The sequence below is a fragment of the Cervus canadensis genome, chromosome 8, assembly GCF_019320065.1.
Source record: "Cervus canadensis isolate Bull #8, Minnesota chromosome 8, ASM1932006v1, whole genome shotgun sequence".
NCBI lineage: Eukaryota > Metazoa > Chordata > Mammalia > Artiodactyla > Cervidae > Cervus > Cervus canadensis.
Window position 1 is genome coordinate 27621639 of NC_057393.1, and position 24501 is coordinate 27646139.

At 47.6% G+C, this 24501-nt stretch overlaps 2 protein-coding genes across 4 annotated transcripts in view; one reads left to right on the plus strand and one right to left on the minus strand.

The window, feature by feature from the left end:
- SUFU (SUFU negative regulator of hedgehog signaling) overlaps positions 1-5644 on the minus strand; it is a 105138-nt gene extending 99494 nt beyond the window's left edge. Inside the window, exons 1-2 of one of the 3 annotated variants that reach the window (XR_006270746.1) lie at positions 5272-5644; positions 463-597 (exon numbers count right to left, since the gene is read on the minus strand). Coding sequence is in view for 2 of the 3 variants with exons in the window: in XM_043475566.1 (XP_043331501.1) it covers positions 463-597; positions 5272-5453 (317 nt within the window). In the remaining variant the exon portion in view is untranslated. The remainder of the gene's footprint in view (positions 1-462; positions 598-5271) is intronic. The other 2 variants (XM_043475566.1, XM_043475567.1) reach the window with 2 other exon arrangements.
- Positions 5645-7488: 1844 nt separating this feature from the next.
- ACTR1A (actin related protein 1A) lies at positions 7489-24422 on the plus strand. Its single transcript, XM_043475580.1, has 11 exons — positions 7489-7640; positions 15232-15296; positions 16137-16212; positions 16895-17020; positions 18445-18569; positions 19863-20079; positions 20773-20865; positions 21415-21589; positions 21685-21746; positions 22408-22448; positions 22630-24422. The coding sequence occupies exons 1-11, from the start codon at positions 7593-7595 to the stop codon at positions 22730-22732; spliced, it is 1131 nt and encodes a 376-aa protein (XP_043331515.1). The 5' UTR covers positions 7489-7592; the 3' UTR covers positions 22733-24422.
- The last annotated feature ends 79 nt before the right edge of the window (positions 24423-24501 follow it).

Sequence of the window (24501 nt, forward strand, 5' to 3'; positions counted from 1 at the left end):
AACACCACCGTAAAAGTTAAACCAGAGCTGCCTTTTTTGCACGAAAACTGATGATGATTATCAGTTTTCGGCCTGTGACTGTAAGCAGGAGCCCCCAAAACTGCAATATGAAGTCTCACCCGTGGGATGGATGCACTGCTCAGTACCCTTTCCCAACTGGGACTCCAGATTGCCATCATTTGGGACTTTCCAGCACTATTCAAGTCTGGATGTAGGTGTCGGCTCAATTTGGTGATGTACACGCTGTTACTTCTATTGTTTCTATTTCTTTTCCCTCTAATGACTATATATTGAAATTAAGTTAATCTATTAAAAGTTGAAATTATGTATGTAATGAGTGGTTTCTTTTGTTAACGAATCCTTCAAAACTAAAATGAAAGTAAAACTTTCGGCAAAACAAAACTCAGAAATAAGGCTCAAGGCTAAGGAAGAAGGAGATAGAAGGCAAGAGCACACACTCACTCATGGACTCTGTTGTCGCCATAGAGATCGCTCAGGCCAAAGCTGATGTAGTGCCAGTGCTCAGGGATGTTAGCAGAGGGGCTCCCCACATTCCTGTACATGCTAACATAGTCCAAGGGGTCTGGGCCACCCAACCTGCAAAAGACAAAACACAGGGATGTCAGTGTAAACCTGAAAGCAGACAATGTGAAGCTAAAGGGCTCTCTCTGCCTTACAAACCTACAGGCCCCATCCTGGACGAATCTGGGGTAAAAGAATTAAAGGGAGGGCCACATCTCTCTAGGATAAGAGCAAAGGGTGAACAGCTAGAGGTAGCCCAGCTCTACAAGCACAAGAGGCTCCCTTCTCCTATCTCAGGTAGAACCTCTTTTAGAAATAAAACAGACAGATTTGCTCTCTTTGACTTCCTTCTGTTTCAAGTTACCAACCCCAAGTGGGATTGGCAGGGATTATCTCTCTTCCACGGTGCCTGTAAACACGCCAAGCTTCAAGGCAAGAAGTGCATCAGTCAATCAATGGGCCTCTGTTGAAAGACCATCCTGAGCATCCCCAATGGGCATTGTTACTGGAAGCAGAGGCTCGGCTCCACTCCTGCTTCTTAGACAGCTAATTCCTGAAAGACTATATTGTGCCCTATGTTAATTATAGTTTGTTCTAAACAGACCCAATGCCTCCAGACCCCAGCCTGAACACCCCAGACCAAAGCTGGTCTTTTATCATGCAAGTGACAAAGGCCAAACTTAGGCTAGCTTAGCTCTGAACAGAGAACTGCAGCAGGAGCCCGGCTGAGCCCTGTGAGGTCTTGCAACTGCAAGATGATCCTGGGAGACGGCTGCCTGAAAGGTAGAGCTGGAACATTAAATGATTCAGGGCCTCTGAGGACCACATTAGACTTCCCCATAATTCCAACAGAGAGGCAGCTGAGGAAGAGATTCAGTCATTAGCTCACTCTGAGGATTTAATTCAAGAAGGTGTCCCTTTAGCAGAGTAATTAGTTATCTTTTTAAAAGAATCCTGCTCTTCTTCAGAATGGAGAGGGAAACGTGGTAGACTCGAGAGACAGACTAAATGGAAACCATTAGCACAAAGAAGTCTGCATTTAGCCCCCAAACCCTGTACTTGAGCTGCCTCGGACATTGGACTGTTCCACAGACTGCAAAAACTTTGCTTGCCTCTGGGACAAGGATGGGGTACACTTGGCATTGGGGATTATATGATGAAAGAACACAACCAACCAAATAAAAGATGTTACACATATGTGATCCCAGCAAATATGCCAGTACCACACAATGCAAACACTATTTAAAACCAGTAGGTTTGGTTTCACCCTCTTTTGCGAGGACATTATTTGCCTTTGCAGAAGTCCTTATTCTCTGCTGGGAAATGCTAAGTTATTTATAGGACTTGCAAGAAAGTCGCTACAAATAGCTTAGAATCTCAACGGAGTGGATTAGGAAAAGGGATAAATCTCCATGGCTTTCCTTAACTCTGCTTTTGCCAAGTTAGTCACTCAGTCGTGTCTGACTCTATGCGACCCCATGGAATGTAGCCTACCAGGCTCCTCTGTCCATGGAGTTCTCCAGGCACAAATACTGGAGTGAGTGGGTAAATCATTCGACTAATTCCACAATCATTTGGATTTAGAAAAGTCTGTTGGAGAAAAGAAGAAAGAAAGGGTGGCTACCCCTGCAAGAACCTCATGATAACGGCAGAGCCCTGGAACAGGTGGAAATGATTACAGGCTCCATATCTGCTCTAGTCTCCCTGCTGCCGAGTCCCAGTCCTGCCTGTCCTTCAGCCTAGGTCCATCCAGCAACAAGGGGCAAAACTGTGTCCACTCTTCCATGCTCCCCATCTACCACACCCCTGACAGCCCTAGCCAAGTCTCCCAAAGGGCATTTCATCAAAGAGAGGGGCTTTACTTTAAAACTCCATCTGCAGAAAAGGACCGAGAGTCAAACAAAATTAGCCTTAAGTACGTGGTGTTCTGTTCTACTCACTTGGAGACCTGATAGGAAGCAGATGAGTACGTGGAAAATCATCATATTTTGCACTTAGCAAAAGATGTTATCCCAGGACCCAGATCATCCCTCAGTGTAAGTCCCTGAACACCTGACTTCACAGGGAAGTTGCCAGAGTGACCCAGGGCACTGGCTCTACTTCAGCTCCCTGACCAGTAAAGCCTCAGCTTTCAGCCACAATATCCCAGTTGGCTAGGGACTACTAGTCAAGAGAATCATCCTTCTGTCACAAGAAAAAAGAATCTCAAGGATACCCTGGGCCACAGCCAAACAGAGGCAGCCTCAGTCAGTCATCCTGCTATGAAAATTGAAGAGGGCTTATAGGATCCCAAATGTGAAGGTTGGATCTTAATTATGCAACCCCTTCAGAATCTTCGAAAGAACCAATCCCTGAGCTGTTCCTTCTCATTTATTTCTGCATCCAGGCAGCATTTCTAATTTCACAAAGTGCTATACAATCATTTTCGTTCATCATTAGATGTTGGCCCATCTTTTAAGATAAGTCCTGACCTGGCTAACAAACTTGCAACAAGATGGGAAAAAAGGTTCACAGGGAGATGGAGGAAAAAGCAGATTCCCAAACCAGTCTTAGTCCTTTTGCATGTGTTCACTACCTTCTTCTTTTTTGCCACACCTCATGGTTTGTGGAACTTCCCCAACCAGGAATCGAACCCATGCCCCCTGCAGTGGAAGAACAGAATCTTAACCACTGGACCACCAGGGAAGCCGGTGTTCAGTATTTTTTACAACTCTATCCTTCATGTCCACTTGGGTGACATAATAACAGTGGCCCAAGTCTGAGAGGGGATTTCTCCTTATACTCAAACAAGGCCGGACAAACAGCATGGCAGAGGCAGGTCCCCTTTTTCTCACGAAGTATGCCAATAGAGTCCTTCACTGAACATATTTAAATATAGTGGTACAAACCAACAAAGACCTACTGTATAGCACATGGAATTCTGCTCAATGTTACATGGCAGTCTGGAGGGGAGGTGAATTTGGGGGAGAATGGCTATATGTGTATGTAAGGCTGAGTCCCTTCGCTGTTCATCTGACACTATCACAAACATTGTTAATTGGCTATACCCCAATACAAAATAAAAAGTTTACGTACTGAAAGGAATTATACCAGAAGGTAATAAGTCAAGAAAAAGAAGTAAATGGTAAAAGAATGATAAAAATGAAATAAAATTGCCATAATTTGTAGATGAAAATAAATAAAAAGTTTAAAATGGGTGATTAAGTTATCAAGAGCTGCTTTTTACTCAAAAGACCTCTTCAAAAACTCCTCTCAACCAAAGAACACCGTGCCTGCCAGAGAGAACTGTACTGCTGGCCACACCTCCTCCTGGCTACCAGATAGAGGCAGGCTGCTCCTGCCGCTCTCCCCACGGAGCAGGTGGCTGCTCCCCAGGCCCTTCACACTGTCAGCCTCTTCACATCCTCCCACAGACAAAGGGAGCTGGCCTCAGCCCTAGACAGCCCAGCTCCTGCCATCTCCAGGAGAAGTAAGTGGTTGCCATGGAGGGAAAAGACTCAGTCCTAAAGGAAGGTAACTAGTAAAGACATCCACTCGACTCATTCCCCCTTCGGGGGTACCTCCCCTTTGGCCACACCCCAAGTGGCTGCCTTGAACAGTCTTTCAGGAGCTAATGAAGGGGTTCATCTAATACAGTGCCTGCATGAAAGTGGTTTTGTACAGATTCAACTAGTTTCTCAGTTAACTTTTAGTTCAGAAAGACCATGAAGAAGAGTCCCCATAATAGAGGTGGCAGGAAGAAACAGGTTGCAAAAAGAATGGGAAACTAGAAAAGACCATTCCTTCCCCAAGGGCAGTCCATGTGTACACAGGTCTGATCTTAACAGAGTTACTTGGGGGTTACTCTCAGCTTCCCCGAGAAACCGTTGCCTACATCTGGGCGCTCCAGACCACAAAGTTTCTCTTAATATCTCACTGAAGGATCCTCCCGTGTCCAAGTTCCGGATCTTCATCGTTTACTGCAGCCTCCTTCAACCCTGAGCCAAACCATGGATCTCCCTGACCCAGCCTGCCCCTGTTCTAGCCAGTGACCTAGAGCAAAGCAGCCGCGGAGCCAGAGGAAACTCTGCATAGAGTAAGAGAACTGTGCAGAGTAAGCAGAAAGTTGATGGGGAGAAGCGGCTCCATCAAACTTCAAACGCAAAAGCACTGCACTGATACGAATGTCTGAGCTCATCCGGAAGGTATCAAAAAGAGAACTCCCCCTCATCCCTTCACAAGCTCAACGCTCACATCCTAACCCACAGACCCACACCCGCCCCTACCCTGTGCAGTCCCGTGCCCTCCGAGCTCCTCCGGCCGCGCGGCTCCAAAGCCTTCTCAGATGCTCCTCAGGCCCCGCCTCGCCTCCCCCCATCTCACTTCAGCCGCCCCCCCCCTCGGCTTCCCCGCGCCCACTTATGACCCTCTCCAGGCGCCCCCTCCTTTCACCACGTTTACAGTTCCCTCTCTCCGACCGTCGCCCCCTCAACTTCTACTGACACCCCCAATTCACTCCATTCTTCTAATGCCAGTTAACCCTTCATCCTCCCCTCCCTTGCTAACCCTTCGCTACCCACAGGCTTCTTTAACCCCTTTGTCCCCATTCCTAACTTGAGCCTTAACTTCTTCCCTCGCAGCAGGAAGCCCTCTTCCAAGTGCTTTAACCATTCTCCTTTCCCCTCCAATTCCCTGGCAAATTACTTCGCCCCCGGCTCTTTAACCCTTCTCAGCCCGTCCCTGTCGGTCTCCGCGCGGCCCAAGACGTACCAGTACTTGACGATAGCGGTAACCTGGAGCGGGTTCGGCTGGTCTGGGTACAGGCGGCGGCACTCTCCGTAGATGGCGTGCAGTCCTGGGGGGAAGAGCGAGGCGAAGGCCGGAGGGGCAGTAGGGCCAGGGGCCGGGGGCGCGGTGGGGCCGGGGGCGCCACTAGGCCGCAACTCCGCCATCGGGGTGCGTAGGGTGCTGGGGGGACCGGGGAGGGCAGACGAGGGGGAGAGCACTGACGCGCCAGCAGGCGAACTCCTTGGGTGCGACTCCCGGAGGCGATGGGGGCTGCAGCGAGGTCTAGGCTCCGCGCCTGCGCAAGGCGCACTGTCCGCCCAGGCCGTCGCCGCGGTGGAGACGGCCAGAGGGTGCCTCGGGGGCCGCGGGGCGCTCAGGGGGCGGGGTGCCGGCGCGCCCTATTCCGGTTCCATTGGCTAATGTCTGTGCCAGTCACAGGTAGGGAAGGCGTGACTTGACAATAGGTCCCTCCTCCCTCTCCCAGAGTTGTGAGGGTGTTCCAAGGCTCTTCGCTTCCCCCTAGTGTTAGGAGGAGCCCAGGATTAAATAGAGATATTGGGACATCCTCCGAGGTGCTAGGGACCCAAGAAAGCTCCGGGAAGTGCGCCGACAAAAAGCATGTCACTGTTATGCTAACACGGTGCTCAGAAGGATTAATTTATTTCAGAAGGATTTAAACATAAATGTGACAATGGATTACTTCCTTCGTCCGTGTAGCATTAGCTTCGTCCTTGTAGCATTAAAAACGGAATTTTTAGTTTCTAAGGCACCGAGTTGGAAATTATTTTCCTGCCTGCAATAACTTTATTTATAATAATGTCTTCCACTCAATAATCTTGAAGAAATTTCAAGAGAAAGTGATAGAAGAGAGTCCTGACTACTGGCTATTAACTACAGGTCCCCACAACATGAAGGGAAAGAGAAAATAATTTATTAGAGAAAAATGCACTGGGCTCCTTAGAATGCAGTAACACATAATCTCTCTTCAGTTCCATTTTCTCATTCATCAGTGTCATTTCTAGCTCCCCATGAAAATTAAAGATATACTAGAGCAGTTCCTGGGCTTCCCTCACAGCTCAGTCGGTAAAGAATCTGCCTGCAGTGCAGGAGATGTGGGTTAGATCCCTGGGTAGGGAAGATCCCCTGGAGAAGGAAATGGCAACCCACTCCAGTATTCTTGCCTGGAGAATCCCATGGACAGAGGATCCTGGCAGGCTACAAATCCATGGGGTCACAAGAGTCGGATACGACTTAGCGACTAAAGAGAGAGAGAGAGAACAGTTACTGAAGCTATTAGATGAACGATGTTTTAATGACCAAAAGATCATCTATACAAGTAGTTCCAAATGTCAGTCTTCAGACCAATACTAGTATGTTGCCAAGTTTACACCTTTCCAGGAAAACAATGAGAAAATCAACAAAAAATATTTTGTTGCTTATTTCCAGTACTTTGGCCACCTGATGTGAAGAACTGACTGACTGGGAAAGACCCTGATGCTGGGAAAGATTGAAGGCAGGAGGAGAAGGGGATGACAGAGGATGAGATGGTTGGATGGCATCACTGAATCAATGGACATGAGTTTGAGTAAACTCCAGGAGTTGGTGATGGACAGGGAAACCTGGCGTGCTGCAGTCCATGGGGTCGCCAAGAGTCGGACATGACTGAGCTGAACTGAACAAAAATATACTTTTTTTTCCCCCAAAAAAGTAAGCTTTATGCAATATACTTTCCTTTGTTCTAGGAATATGTTCCTCAACTGTATATATACTAAAATTTCCTTTTATTAGACTAAGAAGGTGGTAGATGTTTATTAATGCCTTATAGACCCATATAAAAACATCACAACCTCATATCTTCCAGGGGAAGTGGTGGGGAGTGGAAGGACTAGCCTGTAAAATCAAAACATTCGCGAGTTACTAATCAATCCAAACCGAACTACAGACAATACTGAAGACTACATACTTCAGCATGCACTTAGAATCCCTTCAAAGGGACTACAGATCCAGACATGAAATTGCAACCATCAATAGGCGTACCCTTCTATTTATCTACAGAAACTACAAAGCCCAGGGTACTGTGCGTCGAAACGCGCCGCTCCGTTCCTTAAACTAGGCGGGGTTCCGAAGCTGCCTGACTGGCTAACTCAGGTGCAAGGCATGTTGGGTATTGTAGTTCTTCGAAAGTGAGGTCGGGCCGCTCCCCGGCTGCCCAGTGCCGGCGGCTAGACTGCGCATGCGTGTCAGTGGCGTTAGCGGCGGACCGGGCTGGCAGTTCCTTCCTCGGAAGGAGAGGTTCTTCTGCCATGGAGTCCTACGATGTAATCGCCAACCAGCCTGTCGTGATCGACAACGTGAGTTGCATCCCCCTAGCAGGGCTTATGCTCTCCTCTCCGAAGGGATCGCTTCCCGTGTTTCAGTCTGGGCTGCCGGTTCTTTGTCACTGGCCCGGCCTGTCAGGCGGGTTCAGCCGCCGCCGCCTCTCTCCTTCCTCGACCTGAAGTCCGCAGATAGGGGGACCAGCTGGCCAGCAACCATGGGATGGAGAACCTTGGGATGGATAAAGGGAAGGGTTATAGTCCTAGCAGGGTCCTTGGGCCCTTGACTCGAGGGGCCTTAACCGCTCTGAGCCCCCGGCGCCCGCCCCTCCCCAGTTTTCGGTAACCCTATTGGCTGCTCTGGCTGTCCATCTTGACCGCTGACCCCGCCTCTGGGCCTTGCCGGATGAGGGCAGCCTTCTGCAGTGATTGGCTCGCGCCCCTGCCGTTCTTCCGGGCCGCCATAGTGTTTCCCCTCTCTAAGGGCGGTGCGGTGCACGAGGGCTGTTGTGATTGGTTTCGGGGACTCCCAGTGGAGGGGGCAGACGGGCTAGGGCCAGCCGCCGGGTGGAGAAGGGCTAAGTTTCCTTCGGTCCCTGCCGGCAGGGCGGCTTGGCGGTGTATCTGGGTGGGGTCCGAGAGTGTGATGCCAGAAATGGCCTCAGGATTTCAGTTATTTCTGTGATTATAAATTACAGCGTTAATAAAGGCCGAGAAGAAAGGAGAATGACAAAGCAAGCAGGGAGGTACCTTCCTCTTTGGAACGCCTAGTTGCTGGGGGTAAAAATTACTAAACATAATACTTGCCAGGCGCTCCAGCGCTTACACGGGGGGTTTGCATACATTCCAATTGGATCTTCACAAAAACCGGGTGAATAATTAAGGCAGGAATTTTGATCCTCGTTTTACAAATGAGAAAACTGAAGCGCAAAAAGGTAAAGTGAGCCCAAGGTCGCACATTAATCCAGTGCTTTATCCGTTATTCATCCTGATAGTACCCACGCAAATGCATCCATAGTCACAAATGGAAAGAATCTAAATATAGCTCTTATTTTTGGCGGAAGGAGGCAGTTATTAAAAAAGTGGATGTCTGTCTTCCATTCAAAGGTTTGGTCCAACGGAGATTGGTTGCTACCTTTCTAGTCCCCTCTGAGTCCCTCTACTAAGTCAGAATTGCGAATTCCCTCTTGTCTTAAGCTGACTCAGATTCGGTCTCTTGATTCAGTCCTTGGGACCGTTGGCACTTGCAAGGTCCTTTCGTCTGCACCATCTTATTCAAGCTTCAACACTGATAGGTAGATAGGACTCGAAATATACAGAAAAAATGAGACGTGGAGAGGTTAAATAACAGTATTCAAACCACCTGGCTTATGAATTGAAGAGCCAAGACTCAATTTGAGATTGAGTTCTTAATTCCTCACTTTTTCCAAGGAAAGGTGCTTCTTTGGCTAACTTCCCTTCTCTCCTGGAATAAGGTTGAGCTCAGTGAGACACCTTATATTGGGGAGGATTTGGTCGGCGGGCAGGGTGGGGAGGGTCGCGGATCTCCTTTAGGCTATTGAATCCGGGTGGGAAAAGATGCTTGGTAGTCCTTCACTTTTCCTTAGTCTCTCGTTCCCCAGTTCACTCCACACATACAGTATCTAGGGCCTGGCACCACTAGGTGCACATTGAATTTTTAATTTTTATGGGTGGGGGGGATAAATGGCTGAAAAATCTCTATGACAGTAATAAAGATGTCCCTAAATAAAAAAAGGATGGGAGGAAGGACTAGTTACTGCATGAGGTTGAGCAGGATTCTTTGTTCTTGATGTTAAATTTCAGAGAACACTACTATTTCTATCTTCAGCCAGTTTGTGTATGCTTCATGTGCCTTTTTCTTGGTTTTAAGAAGAAAGAAAAATAGAAATTAGCAATTTCCTGTTTTCATCAGCAGTGCAAAAGGAGCAGTCTGTCCATCCCACCAGACCTTTTGCTTCTAGAATTGTTGGGCAGCAGTGCTGTCTCCAACAATTTTCTTTATGTCACTTACGCAAATGCTTCTTAGTTCCTTCTTTCTCATTCTTGATAGTGTATTTGAAATGCTTCAAAGCAGCAGTACCTTTTCAGTTTGAATACTTAAGGAATAGACTTGTTTTTTCTCTGGGAAAACATTTCCTTTATTATGCCAGCAATCCCACCAAAAGGTTAAGTAGGAGAAACGCAAATAATTTTTCCACTAGAATTTACTATCTGCCTGTAAATCATTTAAAATAGTTGAGCCAGCTTTTTTTTTTTTTTTTGAGCCAGCTTTATATTATGAGAATAACGTGTCTCTAGCAGATTTAACAGCTCCATAGCTTATCATGCTGCCACAATTTTATTTCTGGGCTAAGGAGAGTGTAATTAAAAGACAGAAAAACAAAGAAAGCAAGGAAAAGAGAGAACAGCCCCGTTATCAGTTCACAGCCTTTCCTAGTCTTTTTTTTTTCTTTCCTAGTCTTAAGACAATTGACCACCCCTTTCATAGAATTCTGGGACCAAACCAATTCATCAGAATTTATTTTATTTTATTTATTTTTTTTTTTTAATTCATCAGAATTTAATGAAGAAGATGGAAGGGTGTGTGTATGCATATGTGCATATGCGATTTAATGACAACAACAACAACAAAAAGTGATGAGTATTTTAAAAAACTAAGCATGTTGTTTTTCCCAAAGTCATATTACAGATAGTAGTACAAGAATGAGAAGGGCCACTCTCAGGACTACAACACTTTTATTGGAATACTATATTTATTCTGAAGCTCAGATCTTTGGGAGGATCTCGAAGATTAAATACTTCCATAAAATGAATCAACATTATAGTCAATCTTAAAATTGTCTTTTCTGGCTAGACTATGTGGGCCTAAATGCAGGAGTAATATCAGATCTCTACAAGTTTTTCAAGCTAAGAGTTTTACTGTCTTGGGGGGGTCATTATGCTTCTTTGGCCCCCTTTTTGAAAAGTGAGATTCTTTAAACACACGGAAAAGTTCAGAGACGTATATAACAAGCACCTATGTAGCATGTGTCCTCCATCTTGATTTAATAAATGTTGTCATTTGCCAAATTTGCTTCAGATTTTTTTAGGACATAAAACATTACAGATATAATCGAAGCCTCTTTGTACCCATCCATAATCCCATCCTTTCTTTCTGGTCCATACATAACCCCGGAAGCAAACCTCATTGTAAAATTAATGTGCTCCTTTCTTTCTGATTTTATGGACACATGTATTTTATAATGTGTGTGTGTATAGTATTTATGTTTTGAATTTTTACTTAGCTGCTATCATCTTATTTGCTAGCTCTCCTTATTCTGGTGGTGGTGGTGGTTTAGTTGCTAAATCATGTCTGACTCTTTGTGACCCCCATGGACTGTAGCCTGCCAGGCTCCTCTGTCCATGTTCTTTTCCAGGCAAGAATACTGGAGGGGTTGCCATGCCCTTCTCCAGGCGATCTTCCAGATTCAGGGACTGAACCCACAGCTCCTGCACTGGTATCCTGATTCTTAACTGCTGAGCCACCAGGGAAGCCCTTCCTTAATGTAAAAAATTTCAAATATAAACAAAAGGAGGGGAAATGTTATAACAAATATCCATATATCCATCATCTAACTGTAACAGTTATCAACTCTTGACTAATCTTTTTAGCAACATACCCACCCACTTCCCTCTTGCACAAACTTTTAAAAACATAACCAATATACTATTATCAAAGCTAATAAAATTAACAGTAATTCCTTAATATCATCAAATATCTAGTCAGTGTCAAATTTCGCTGATTTTCTCTTTCTAACAGTTTGTCATCAGCTCTTAAGATCTGTTGATTCACTTAAGTTTAATGGACACTAGAATTTAGCTGAGAAAATGAAGTCAGTGTATTTATTTAACACCATCACTTGTGGTATGACTTTCAGCCTGTTGGTTGCACAACTGCAGTGAGAATCCTCCCTAGTTTGGTGGAGAGAGGGAAGAGAAGGTAGCTTATAGATTACACTCAATTACGTGTATTTTGAGAGCCGTGGCTGTGCTTCACAAGGTGGAAAGAATGTCTAGAATAGGGGTCTCAAACTCAATGCCTGGGGAGGCCAAGCAGATACATTAAAAAGGCGGAGGAGGGGCAGGGGGATGAGGAGAAGGTAGTCTTAATAAGTGAGAAATCTGAAAGGTGCATTGAGCATGCTTGACCAAAGGGTCAGCTGCTTCTTATTTCCAGCAGGTTGTCCCCATGCAGGCTCAGTGTTACCAGATTTTCTCATTTTTCAAGGGAAATCAGAAGTGTTAATTAAAAAAAGAAGAAGAAGAAGTGTTAATTTCATATGCAATCTCTAGTGTTTTTTAATTTTTAATTTTTTTTTTTTGGCCACACCAGGTGGCATGTGGGATCTTAGGTCCCTGACCAGGGATCGACCCCTCGCCCCCTATGTTGGAACCATGGAGTCTTAACCACTGGGCCACCAGGGAAGTCCTGCAATCTCTAATTTTTAACTGTTGGAAGTCAATGTAAAAGTAGTTTGTGATCTGTGGAGATAGAAAGTACGTTAGTGGTTGTCTAGGGTGGGGGTTAGTAAGGATGGAGAATGGCTGCTAATGGGTACAGGGTTTCTTGGGGGGATGCTGAAAAGTTCTAAAATTAGGTTGTAGTGATGATTGTTCAGCTCTGTAAATGTGCTAAGAACCATTAGATTATGCACCATTTAAAAAAGCTCATTACCCGTTTAAGGGTAAATTGTGTGGTATGTGAATTTTATCTCAATAAAGTTGTTTTTTAAAAACTACTTTCTGGACCAAACAAAATATGTCTTTGGGCCAGAATGGGCTACCAGTGTCCTAGAATCTGAGGCTCCACCTCGCAGTGTTAAACGGCAGACAACTAGCCTTCTTCCCAGCATGTTAAGAATAATCAGTGCTTAGGGTAAAGTTGCCCAAGCCACTGGGTCAATAGCCAGCAGGTACTACAAGAACCATGCTGAGGAATTTGCTGTTTGTTTGCCTGCATCAGAAGGAGAATGGTCAGAGTTGGCTGGCAGCAGACTTGAGTTCCAAAAATCAAATATTTAATGCGATTACTTTTTCAAATGTAGGCATTTGTTTCAAACAAAGCATTTGTTTACTTGGTTTTGACAGAGTGAATAACAAAGAGTGGCAGCTCATTTGCCAAGTATATAGTTCCTAGTTACAAATACTGTTAAATTGACATGACCCCTTTGTATGCTCTCTTGGTATGGCTTGAGCAAAATAAAGGCAACTCAGCCACTTCCCCTGTCCCCACCCATTTTTCACCTGACACTTGGCCTGCCAAGCCAGCTCATGGGGCTGCAGGGACAAGCTGGGTCTGGTTCTACCTTGTGTATCATTCCCAAGACTGTCTTCATCTTCCCTGTACCACCTCTGCCTGGGGCTTCTGGCATTCCAGCTGCTCATTCAGGTTCCATACTTTCGGCTTCATCTGCCAATCATTTGAGCTTGGTTTTCATTTTAGTTAGCCAGCATCTAGACAAGTAGCCTGCAAATGTCATACTGCTGATATACAAAGTCTCTGACCTCAAGGAATTTGCACTGAAAAGAGACCAAAAGTGTAAACCGTAAATTAGAATAGAAAGCAGAATGAAATTCATGCTACCTAGTGAACGAGGTAGTGGTGATAGGTAATGGGAAGAGGATAACAAATTCCAACTGGAGATTATCCTTCAGGAGGAAGGCAGTGATATTTGAACTGGACCTGTTATATTCTTGCTGGGAAGGACAGGGAGAAAGAAAATAATCTAATGTCTTAATCTGCCTTGTCACTCAAACTCTAGCCCTCTTGTCAGTAAACTCAAAATCAAATCTCCAGGAAAATCATCTCTTAGAAATATCTTGGAGAATCGCTGGTGGTCCATTGGCTAAGACTCCATACTCCCAAGGCAAGGGGATTGGGTTCAATTCCTGGTTGGGGAACTAGATCCCACATGCCACAACTGAAAGATTTCACATGCTGCAGCTAAGACCTGGTGCAGCCAAATAAATATTAAAGGGAAAAAAAAAGTATCAGTCTCGTCCAAAAAAAAAATCTAGAGTCTAAAGCACAGATTTCATCTTTACTTTTCTCGTTTTCAACTCCTGCCAGGAGATCCAATTAGTCTGTTAGCGTCACCACACCCAGATGAAGGCAATGGGCAATTATCGGAAGCCTGAGCTAACGAGTTCCCCAAATTCTCTTGTACGATGTTCTTCTCACTAGCTGCGCCACTGTCCCCAAGCCCTTGGGTTTGCAGTAGGATAGTCCTCCCTCCTTCCCAGTCTTTCAGCTCAGTTTACAGCTGTACCTTTTCCAGGCTCCTTGCTGTTCTGCCCAGACCGATGAGTTTGCACATTGTCTCCTGTTTTTTCTGTTGGCAGAAGTTCCTGCTGTCTTAGAGAACTGGCTTGCCCTGCTCTCCCCCAACACCTCTTTCCCTGTCCTTCAACCACTTCTAACCTCCTCCCTCCTCCCTCGCTAGGATCAGTCACCTACCCCCTCACCTTGCTCTTATAAAAATGCAGAAATAAAAAAAACAGATGGATCCAGGGGTATTGCTGGGAAGCCTTTGGTACCAAGGTAACCTTGGCTATTTAGCATCTCCTGATGTGTTTAATGCTTGTGTGTTCTGGAAACATTACACTGCACCGCAGGAGAAGTTGTCGACAGGCAGCAGGAGACGGCTTGCTGCACTTGGAGCCGCAACTGTGTTGGGGATAGAAGGACAAGGGTACCCGGTGTAGTGGTAGAAGAATTAAGAAGGAAGAGAACAGGGTGATCTGCAGGCAGCATCAAGCCTCAACATCTGTCTTGCATGGAGTTGATGTCCAGAATCAATGTTTACTTTGGCTGGGCCCAAGTGGTACCAGATGATGGTGGGAGACGGCAGATTCTTTTCAGAGTGCTTAAGGGCTCTTCTGCTCTTTACCCTCAAGAGACCAATGAGTACAGCAAAGCAAATGAGTACAGTGAAAAAGCAAAACAAAAACAACAACAACAACAAAAAAGGCAAAACAACTACTACAACCACCCCACAAATCATTGCAGTCTGCCCCTGCAGTCAGAACCAGACGGCATATGTCATATGGGAGTTAGCTTCAAGTATGGCAGTGCTCTCAAGGTGTGTCTGTCATAGAGGCCCTGGAGAGCAGGGACAGTTCAGGTCTGAGCTGGGAAGGTAGCTTAGATGAGCACTCCTTGATGGTTTAGCAGAATTGTGCGCCCTTCCCACCTTGGTTGTGTTCCTAAACTCGGCCGCTTTGTGCTTCTAGGTACTTTCCTCTTCTGTCCTCAAGCCTTTTCCTTTTCTTCCCTTTATTAATACTATTTTTAATTCCAAAAGTAAACATGTTCAATGTAGAAAAGACAAAGAATACATAAAAATCAAATAGAGTGTGCAGTAGAAATTCCCCTCACCATTCCCAGCCCCAGTGCCCTCCCTTTGGCATGCATTCACGGTACAAATCCTTATATGAGTGGATATATTATACATAAATATAAGGTCCTTTCTCTTTCTAAAATAAAGGTGGAACCATATTATACATACTGTGTGATATGAATCTCTTCTTGTTTGTGTGATAGTCTGACTTCTCTTTCTCTCCTCAGGGATCCGGTGTGATTAAAGCTGGTTTTGCTGGTGATCAGATCCCCAAATACTGCTTCCCAAACTAGTAAGTCATTCTGTAGCTTAGTCAGAAGCTTGTAAGGCTAGTCAGTTTTGTTATGATGTCAGCCCTCCATCTTTTAGGGGGACAGGATCTCTCATTTAGGTCAGCCTTGGTACTCAAAACAACAACAAGCAAGGGACAAGAGCTGGCTTTTGGAGTAAGCAAACTGTTGCCTGCATGGTACAATTGAGGGGCAGTTGTTTTTTTATTTGCCAAAAATGTTATCATTGGTGACTTACTGCTTTGGATGACATTCTCATAATGGAGTCCTCTTCTTAAAATTCTCCTGTCACTCAGAATGGAATTTGACATTAAACCATACCTACCATTCTCGGGAGAATGAGTCTTTTTCTCAGCACTTTCTTACCAAGGCAGAGATGCTGCGGGCAGGAAAAGGGCACGGGCACCTGGGAGAGGGGTCAAAGCAGCGGAGAAAGGAGGAAGGCCATCTCTCAGTTACAGCATCACAGTTGTCCTTCGTAGAAGGCCTGGGCAGGAGGCTAAGGAGACAAAAACTTTTTGAGTTAATCACTCTAAATGAACTCTTGTTTCCTTGTCTCTCTTGATCTGTACATACAGAAGAGAAGAACTAGGGATATTGAATCCTCCCGAATTTGATAACTTATAAATATAATAAACATATGAAATAGTATACTAATGCATAAATACAAAAAAAATGTTCATTATAGAAATTTTGGGAAGTGCATTCCTCAGTGACAGTCATAGTAGAATTGAGTGTATTTCTTCCCATCCAGGTATATGCGTTAGTACATCTTTCCTGTGTTCTGTCGTGTGTTATGTCACGAAATGAGAAGTGATAGTCTTCCCCACTCTCTTTTGTAGTGTGGGCAGACCCAAGCATGTTCGTGTCATGGCAGGCGCCCTCGAAGGTGACATCTTCATTGGCCCCAAAGCCGAGGTAATCCCATGTCCTACTGAAGAATCCTCAAGCCAGCAGGGGACCTTCACTGTTCCCCATGCAGGCAGTATCCGACAGAGGGACATGAGTAAAAGAAACAATTTCCTCTTGAACTCTCCCCTTTCACTCTCTCATTCTAAAGAGAATAAACCTAACTGGTTTATTTCTCCCAGGAACAGCCTCTGGTTTTGGAGAGGAAATATCTGGAACCCCACTTTGGGAAACAGAGACCAGTCCAGAAAAAAGGGCTTTTGCCTTCCTTCTATCACTATGTTGCCAATGATTAAATTGACTGGCTTGGTTATTTTTTGGCAAAAGTGATTGAGGGGAGATCCTGGCTGGGGTACCCTGGGGATAAGTTAATTAGCACAGTTTGGCAGAGCCCTCGGGCAGCTTCTAGAAGCAGAACAACAGAATCTTTGTTGCCAACCTTGGTTGCAGATGCCAGGAGATTGTGTCCTGGGACCAGACAATGAGGATGATGCCACCCAGGGGCCCACGGAAAGGCAGAAGCCCTCTGCTTTGCCAGCTGCTTGGGCATTGAGCACAGTTCACAGCATACAGTTTAGTGACTTGGAGGATGGGTGGGTCCATTCTTAGCCAGGGGTGCGGATTGTGGGGTCCACCCAGCAGTCCTGCTGAGAGGCTGGCTGCGGCTGCAAGCACTGCTGTCTGCCCCCAGGAGCACCGAGGGCTCCTCTCCATCCGCTACCCAATGGAGCACGGCATTGTCAAGGACTGGAATGACATGGAGCGCATCTGGCAGTATGTCTACTCTAAGGACCAGCTGCAGACTTTCTCAGAGGAGGTGAGGGTCCTGTGTGTGGGGTGCCATGGGGGCTATGCAGAGCAGACAGAAGCCCTACCCTAGAGATGAGGCAGATGACAACGATAACTGCCTTGAGTGTTTGTGTCTTATGTTCTAGGCATCAGGCATATGCTTTTCAGACATGTTTGCATTTAATCTTCACAGCATCCCTATGAGGCACAGGTAGTATTATTATCTCCCTTTTACAAACAAGGGAACAGAAGTTCAGAGAGGCCAGGTGGTATTTCCGCAACCACCCAGTGAAGAGTGGTAGAGCTGGGTGGGGTTCCAACCCACGCCTTTCAGACTTCAGAGCTATATATACTCTTTAGTTTTTTTTTTTTTCCCCATTTATTTTTATTAGTTGGAGGCTAATTACTTTACAATATTGTAGTGGTTTTTGCCATACATTGACATGAATCAGCCATGGATTTACAGGTGTTCCCCTTCCTGATCCCCCCTCCCGCTTCCCTCTCCATCCCATCCCTCTGGGTCTTCCCAGTACACCAGCCCTCAGCACTTGTCTCATGCATCCAATCTGGGCTGGTGATCTCTTTCATCCTTGATAGTATACTTGTTTCAATGCTATTCTCTCAGAACATCCCACCCTCACCTTCTCCCATAGAGTCTAAAAGTCTGTTCTGTACATCTTTGTCTCTTTTCCTGTTTTCCATATAGGGTTATTGTTACCATCTTTTTAAATTCCATATATATGCGTTAGTATACTGTATTGGTCTTTATCTTTCTGGCTTACTTCACTCTGTATAATGGGCTCCACTTTCATCCATCTCATTAGAACTGATTCAAATGAATTCTTTTTAATGGCTGAGTAATATTCCATAGTGTATATATACCACAGCTTCCTTATCCATTCGTCTGCTGATGGGCATCTAGGTTGCTTCCATGTCCTGGCTATTATAAACAGTGCTGCGATGAACATGGGGGGGGACTTTAGTTTCTAAGGAAGGAACTCTCAACTCAGAAACACAAAGGAAGGTGCTGACTAGGCTTATCAGAATTTGCAAGAGAGGGATATATTCTGTTTTTTAATAGTATAATCAATAATGATATTTAATTTTCTATTTTGAAAAAAAAATTTAAGGATTACTTTTATCACAGTAATTTCAAATTTAGAGTTTAGCAAAACTTTGATACCTGGAGCTATCCAGAAGGTACAAGGGCCTATATAAGAATCTTGGAGGATAAGAGGGTAGTAGAAGGTGAGGATAGAATGACACTTTAAAGGGGGTATGAATTTGGAAAGTTGAGAAACTGGCTTGGGTGGTGGTAAGTGACCAGCCCACCAGCCCTCTTTTAGAGAGAGGCTGACAAAGTCCGTGTGGGCTCTCCAGCCAGCCATGCAGTCCTAATGAGGGCTGGGAATCTGTCCTCACCCTAATTGCTGTCCGGGCATCTTTCACCAGCATCCTGTGCTCCTGACAGAGGCGCCTTTAAATCCACGGAAAAACCGGGAACGAGCTGCTGAAGTTTTCTTCGAGACCTTCAATGTGCCAGCCCTTTTCATCTCCATGCAAGCTGTGCTCAGCCTGTGAGTAACAGCTGGCTGGCGAGCCTGGCCCCTGGGGGGAAGCAGTCCTTTGGCAGAATCAAGGCTGGCCCTGCTGTGGGTTGGTGCAGAGCTCCCTAAGCACCCCTGCCAGGGACGGTAATGGATGGTGGGAAAGGGAGCATCTTCCAGTCTCGGCCCTCCCTCCTGGTCTGGTGCCAAAGGCTCTCCGCTGAGCCTGCTGGGAAGGCCACGTGCTGCAACAGCTCTCCCTGCTGGCCCCTGCAGTGAGTTCAGGTGTTTTTTTCAGCGCCTACTTGAGCCAGGCGCTGTGCAAGGCTGGTGATAGGCTCGTGATGAAAACACCCCTGTCATCCTGTCTGGCTCGCAGCCTGCCTCCCACCAGGGTTAGGTCTATTGCCAAGATCATATATTGGTAGCCTGCAGATGGCATGTTTGACCCCGCTGAAAAATTGTGAGCCAACCTTTAAAAATTGGGACATTTCCTATCAAAATCAAAATTTCTGACTTCTCTGAAAAAAAATGGGAAGATCTGATAATGCTGGGCCTGCATTCCTCTAGAGCAAAAATCAGCAGAAGCTGAAAGAAAATCGCAGCTGCCATTTTAAACAGGGTTTGGAAACCTGACTTCACCACAGCCTTCTCCATTGCCTGTCATCTAACACGAAGGCTGAATGTCAGGTGCTGTTTATGAAACATTATGGGGTTTTCCCCCTCATATCACCATATATGTCTGTACCCTTGTCCTTACCAAGAGAAAAACTTAAGGACAGACCTAGAGGGCCAAAAGCTAGTTGGTTGGTTGATTGGTTTTCCTTCTTTAACATTTTGGCCGCATTGCACAGCATGTGGGATCTTAGTTCTCTGACTAGGGATTGAACCTGGGCCCCCTGCATTGGGAGCAAAGAGTCTTAGCCACTCCACCAGGGAAGTCCCCCAAAGCTAGTTTTTTATGCAAGTGAAAATATTCTTATTTTCTTTCATTCATTCACTTCTCTTTCCTGACCCCTGAGTTTTTTCCTCTTGTCTAGAGAGTAAAAACTGTCCCTCAGGCTGGGTCCCTGAAGCAGTGGAAGGCCAGGCCATCTCCTGCGGTTGGAGGGCCTATTCTTCTGGAGAGGCTCGGCTCCTTTCCTGCAGATATTCCAGGCTTGCTTCATTGCTCAGGCTGCCTTCATACTCAGTCCAGTCGGAGGCTTCTGGGGAAGGCAGGCCCCAGCTTTAGTTCAGCTGACCTTGAACTCTAGCAAGAAGTGAGAGTCTTCCCAGAGTGAGGAGGCAGGGGTGAGTGATGCTGTGCCCCCTGTGCTTCAGTTATGCCACCGGCAGGACCACGGGTGTGGTGCTGGACTCGGGGGATGGTGTCACCCATGCCGTGCCCATTTACGAGGGCTTTGCCATGCCCCACTCCATCATGCGCATCGACATCGCTGGCCGAGACGTCTCTCGCTTTCTTCGCCTCTACCTGCGCAAGGAGGGCTATGATTTCCACTCATCCTCCGAGTTTGAGATTGTCAAGGCCATAAAAGAAGTGAGTGCTGCCCCCATGGGCCCAGGGCTGGGAGAGGGGACGGGAACAGCAGCCAGGACCTCCGTGACCTAGAGTGAAGAGTGGCTAAACTCCTGCCCTGGAGATGGGTTTCTGTCCTTCCCGACCAGGCCTCCTGGCGGCCCCGTGATCTCCAGCCAGTCCCCTCACCCTGAGGGATTGACCCTCCAAAGTGCTGCCATCTTGTGGGCAAAAGGGAGCTGCCTGTATTTCCTAAGCTGAGTGATAAGCATGCCCGTGCTCATTGTTTTTATACATCATATACAGATTACACATGTTCTTTTACCCCCTTGAAGAAGTCAGACTGCTTTTTTTTTCTTTAAGTAAAATGAATCCTCCGCATCATCTACGGCTCCAGGGAGACCTCTGAGCTGGGTAGGCAGGGCCCAGAACCATACAAGTAGTAGGAAAAAGACACCTGAGTCTGAACTAAGATTAGGGTGTGGTCTCAGACTCAAATCCAGAAAGCTGAGTTGCCACACTTGGCCCCCAGGAAGGTGGACAGGTGGGGGCACATATCCTAAGAAGGGGCGGGGGGGTTTGGGTCAGCTTCACTGGGTGGCACTTAGGATATGCAGCTCTAATAATCTTTAGGACAGTCACTGCAATGGATGGGGACTTGGATCGGGTAGGCACCAGCTTTCCAGCCAACCTGACTTGTGTTTGGTTCTCCAGAGAGCCTGCTACCTGTCCATAAACCCCCAGAAGGATGAGACACTAGAGACGGAGAAGGCGCAATACTACCTGCCTGACGGCAGCACCATTGAGGTAGGCAGCAGATCTTTCCCCTCAGGTCCCAAAGGTACTGAGCCCAAAGAGAACTCCCCATGGGGAGGCTGGAGTCAGGCACACCAGTTATTTCACACCCTCTGCCTGGAGCAGTGTAGCTGTTGAGCTGCAGCGTCTCCTGCAGGGTGAGGTGCTAGGGACTTTGCTTCTCCTGTGTGGAGGGGAGGAGGTGTTCTCCTGTGGGATTAGAAGGCTGATGTGTAGTGCTGTCCTTAACCACTCAGGCACAGTATAGAGTGAATTCCAGCCCCCTGGACCTCCACTGATAGGAGGAAATTTCCACAAATGAATGAATCTATCAAGTCTCTTGGCTGGAAAATATCAGAGCTAGGATTAAACACAGGAGCTTCCTCTCTCTAGTTTCCCAGGCATGCTGGTTGTTCCTTTATGTTCCTAGGAGCGCTATCTTTGTTTCTTGCGGCCCTTGACATAGAAAGTCTTCCCTGAGTGTGGCCTTCAGAGCCACCTGGTTACTAAGCCCTGGGCAGAGGGACCTGAGCCTGTGATGCTTGCTCCCCCACCCCGCAGATTGGTCCTTCCCGATTTCGGGCACCTGAGCTGCTGTTCAGGCCGGACCTGATTGGCGAGGAGAGTGAGGGCATCCACGAGGTGCTGGTGTTTGCCATCCAGAAGTCTGACATGGACCTGCGGCGCACACTGTTCTCCAACATCGTCCTCTCAGGCGGCTCCACCCTCTTCAAAGGTTGGGCTTTGGTCTCAGGGCCCTACCCCAGGAAGCTGCCACGTCCTGCTGGGCCCAGGGGATTGACGTGAGATTCTCCCTTCTTGCCTATTCAGGTTTTGGTGACAGGCTATTGAGTGAAGTGAAGAAATTGGCTCCAAAAGACGTGAAGATCAGGGTAGGAGCATGCCAGGGGGTGGGCGAACTGGGCCACCAAGGGTCTGGAACACTGCGTGGCGCGGCCTCCCTTCCTGCTCTGCCCAAGGTTTCCAGGCACCATCAGGTGGCTCCCAGCTTCTGCTGTGCCCCTGAGGCCTACTAGAGCGGGGGACCCATCCTCATGTTGGGTCTTCACCAAACGGGGCAGTTCTGATCCCCAGATGTGGCAGGATGCTAGACATGCAGTCTGTCAGGGAAGCTAACGCTGACAAGAGCTTGGCTACAGCTGTCCCCCGTGACACGGTCCAGCACCTCAGTGACTGCTGAGAGGAGCTGGCCTGCCTGAGGAAGGAGGGATCCTAAGTGGAGGAGCGTGGTGCCTGCCATGCAATCAGCTCCCCACCAGCCCCCAGCAGAGCTGGATCTTGCCTTCAGATAGCCCCTGCTTCCCTGGGAGCCATAGGTACTTCGGGTTGCCAGAAGCCTGTTTCTCCAGATGAGTGTCAGGCTGACCATGGTACCCCCCAGAGAGGCCACAGGGTCCAGCAGGGACAGAACTTAAAAAGGCTGTTGTGTGAAATATGTCCACTGACTCTCACTGGTGGTGAGACGAGTGTTAGACAGGGAAGGGAGAGGGGAGGACGGCCATCTCAGATTCCTCTTTCCACCCACCCTGGCAGATATCTGCACCGCAAGAGAGACTGTATTCCACATGGATTGGGTGAGTAGCTCTTCTGGGAATAAGAGTGGAACACTCTTATTGCAGAGGTATTGATTACGCCTCACCACCCCAGGCCTTTGAAGAAAAGCCTGGTCTGGTTTGACCCTAGGGGCACTGCCTGGCTCCACAGATACCCACTCCCCATCTCTGACATGATTCCTTTGGATTCCCTCCATGCCAGGGGCTCCATCCTCGCCTCCCTGGATACCTTTAAGAAGATGTGGGTCTCTAAGAAGGAATATGAGGAAGACGGTGCCCGGTCCATCCACAGGAAAACCTTCTAATATTGGGACATCGTCTTCACCTCTCTCTGAAGTTAACTCCACTTTAAAACTCGCTTTCTTGAGTCGGAGTGTTTGCGAGGAACTGCCTGTGTGTATGAATGTGTGTGTGTGGGTATGAATGTGTGCACATATGCGAGTGCCGTGTGGCCCAGGGATCCCAGGATTTCAGGGCCCGGAAAGGACGATGAACTACCCATGATGGCGACGGCCTGAGACCTGGGGTTGACCACTAACTGGCCCCTGACAGGGAAGAGTGCTGGCAGAGGGCCCTGCTCTGTCAGCCGGGCCTTTGGCTGTGTGGGACTGTTTAATACCACAGGGAGACAGAGAGGGAGGTAAACCAACCCCGGGGACACTTGCTGCTGCCCATCTTAGGCTGGGCCGGCCCTACCCCCTCTACCCAGGGTGCCCTGCGGCCTCCCCTTGTTCATCATTCTGCTCTCGATGCCTCTTGATCGTGGACTGAGGCCTGAGTCCAGGGTTGAGTTCTTGTCTGGTCATGTTGCAGTTTGGGTTTAGAAAGCTGGAGAAGTACTCCAGGAGCTTTACTGAGACTTCCCTGTCAGGAGCGGGCAGGATGCCCTCAACTTCACCTGGGGACCAGGACCACACTGGGCATTTGAGGAGGGCAAGGAGCGCTACTTCTGATCAGTGGCGGGCTTACTGCTCCAACCCCCAACCCCATCTGGGGATCTCGGGAGTTTCAGGAGCCTGTTGGCCTCAGGTCCTGTTAACTTGCTTTCCATCCATCCATGGGCAGTGCCATCTTCAGTTTTATTTATTGAAGTGTTTGTTCAGTTAGGGGACTGGAGAGAGGGAGCTCATTGCCCCGCCCACCAGTCACCCTGTTCACACTAATGTTTACAGCGCCTAAGCTTAGCATAGCGTTCAGGGCCCCGCCACTCCCTGCCAACATGAACTGACAGTATCCATAGGCCTCAGGACCATTTGAGCTCAGACGCTACATTCAAAGTCACTCCAGCCTCTTTCTTTCTCCCTCTTCCACTTGCTCACTGCCCTGGAATCAACAGGCTGGTTGCTAGTTGGATTTTTCTGAAATAGGAGGTAGAAACCCCATTTGGCAGAGGCTCCTGGCAAAGGAGGGGTGTTGGGGATGCCGCCTCCTTAGGACTGGAGAAAGAGCCGCAGTTAACCAAGCTGCCTTTTCCCATGCTAGCTGACCCCGGGGGACTACCTTGTAGAGGCCAGACAGCCCCCTCTGGCTGACTTGTGCCATTCTTTGGACTTGTTTGGTCAGGGAGGGAGGGGCCAGACCAGGCTGCCAGGAACTGATGGGCTCAGGCTCACCTCCTCTGGTCCAGTGGGGCCTGGTGCCTACCCTGGACTGGGCTGGCCTGGCAGGGGTCCAAAGACTCTTCAGCCCAGAAGGTGCAAAGCTGGGGCTAGCAGATGTTCACTGGCACCCTCACCCATGACACCAACACTTGCCCGATCCCAGATTCCAGGCAGTATTCTCGACCCCATGCCGTCCAACGACCAAAGGCCCTGCCAGGTGTGGGCCGCAGCAGCAGGTGTGTGTGAAAGCGATGTGGCGACCCGCGGACTACAGTGTGCTTAACCAGCTCACCTCCCTCCTCTTAGCCCAAGCCTGTCCCCTGCACAGCCTCGCACAAACCATGTTGCCTGGTGGGGCCCAGTGTACTTAAATAAACTCGTTCTAATAGACACATCAGCTGGGCCTCTGTCTACTCAGTGCAGGTGGGAGGAGGGAGGAGCTGTGGGCACTGAGACTGGGCCTAGTCCGTCCT

What these genes read in the sequence shown, in the direction of transcription:
- ACTR1A (XM_043475580.1), top strand. Translation starts at nt 7,593, where the DNA reads ATGGAGTCCTACGATGTAATCGCCAACCAGCCTGTCGTGATCGACAAC. An exon ending in CGGCTCCACCCTCTTCAAAG is followed by an intron (nt 21,590 to 21,684) that starts GTTGGGCTTTGG and finishes TTGCCTATTCAG; the next exon opens with GTTTTGGTGACAGGCTATTG. An exon ending in CAAAAGACGTGAAGATCAGG is followed by an intron (nt 21,747 to 22,407) that starts GTAGGAGCATGC and finishes CCACCCTGGCAG; the next exon opens with ATATCTGCACCGCAAGAGAG.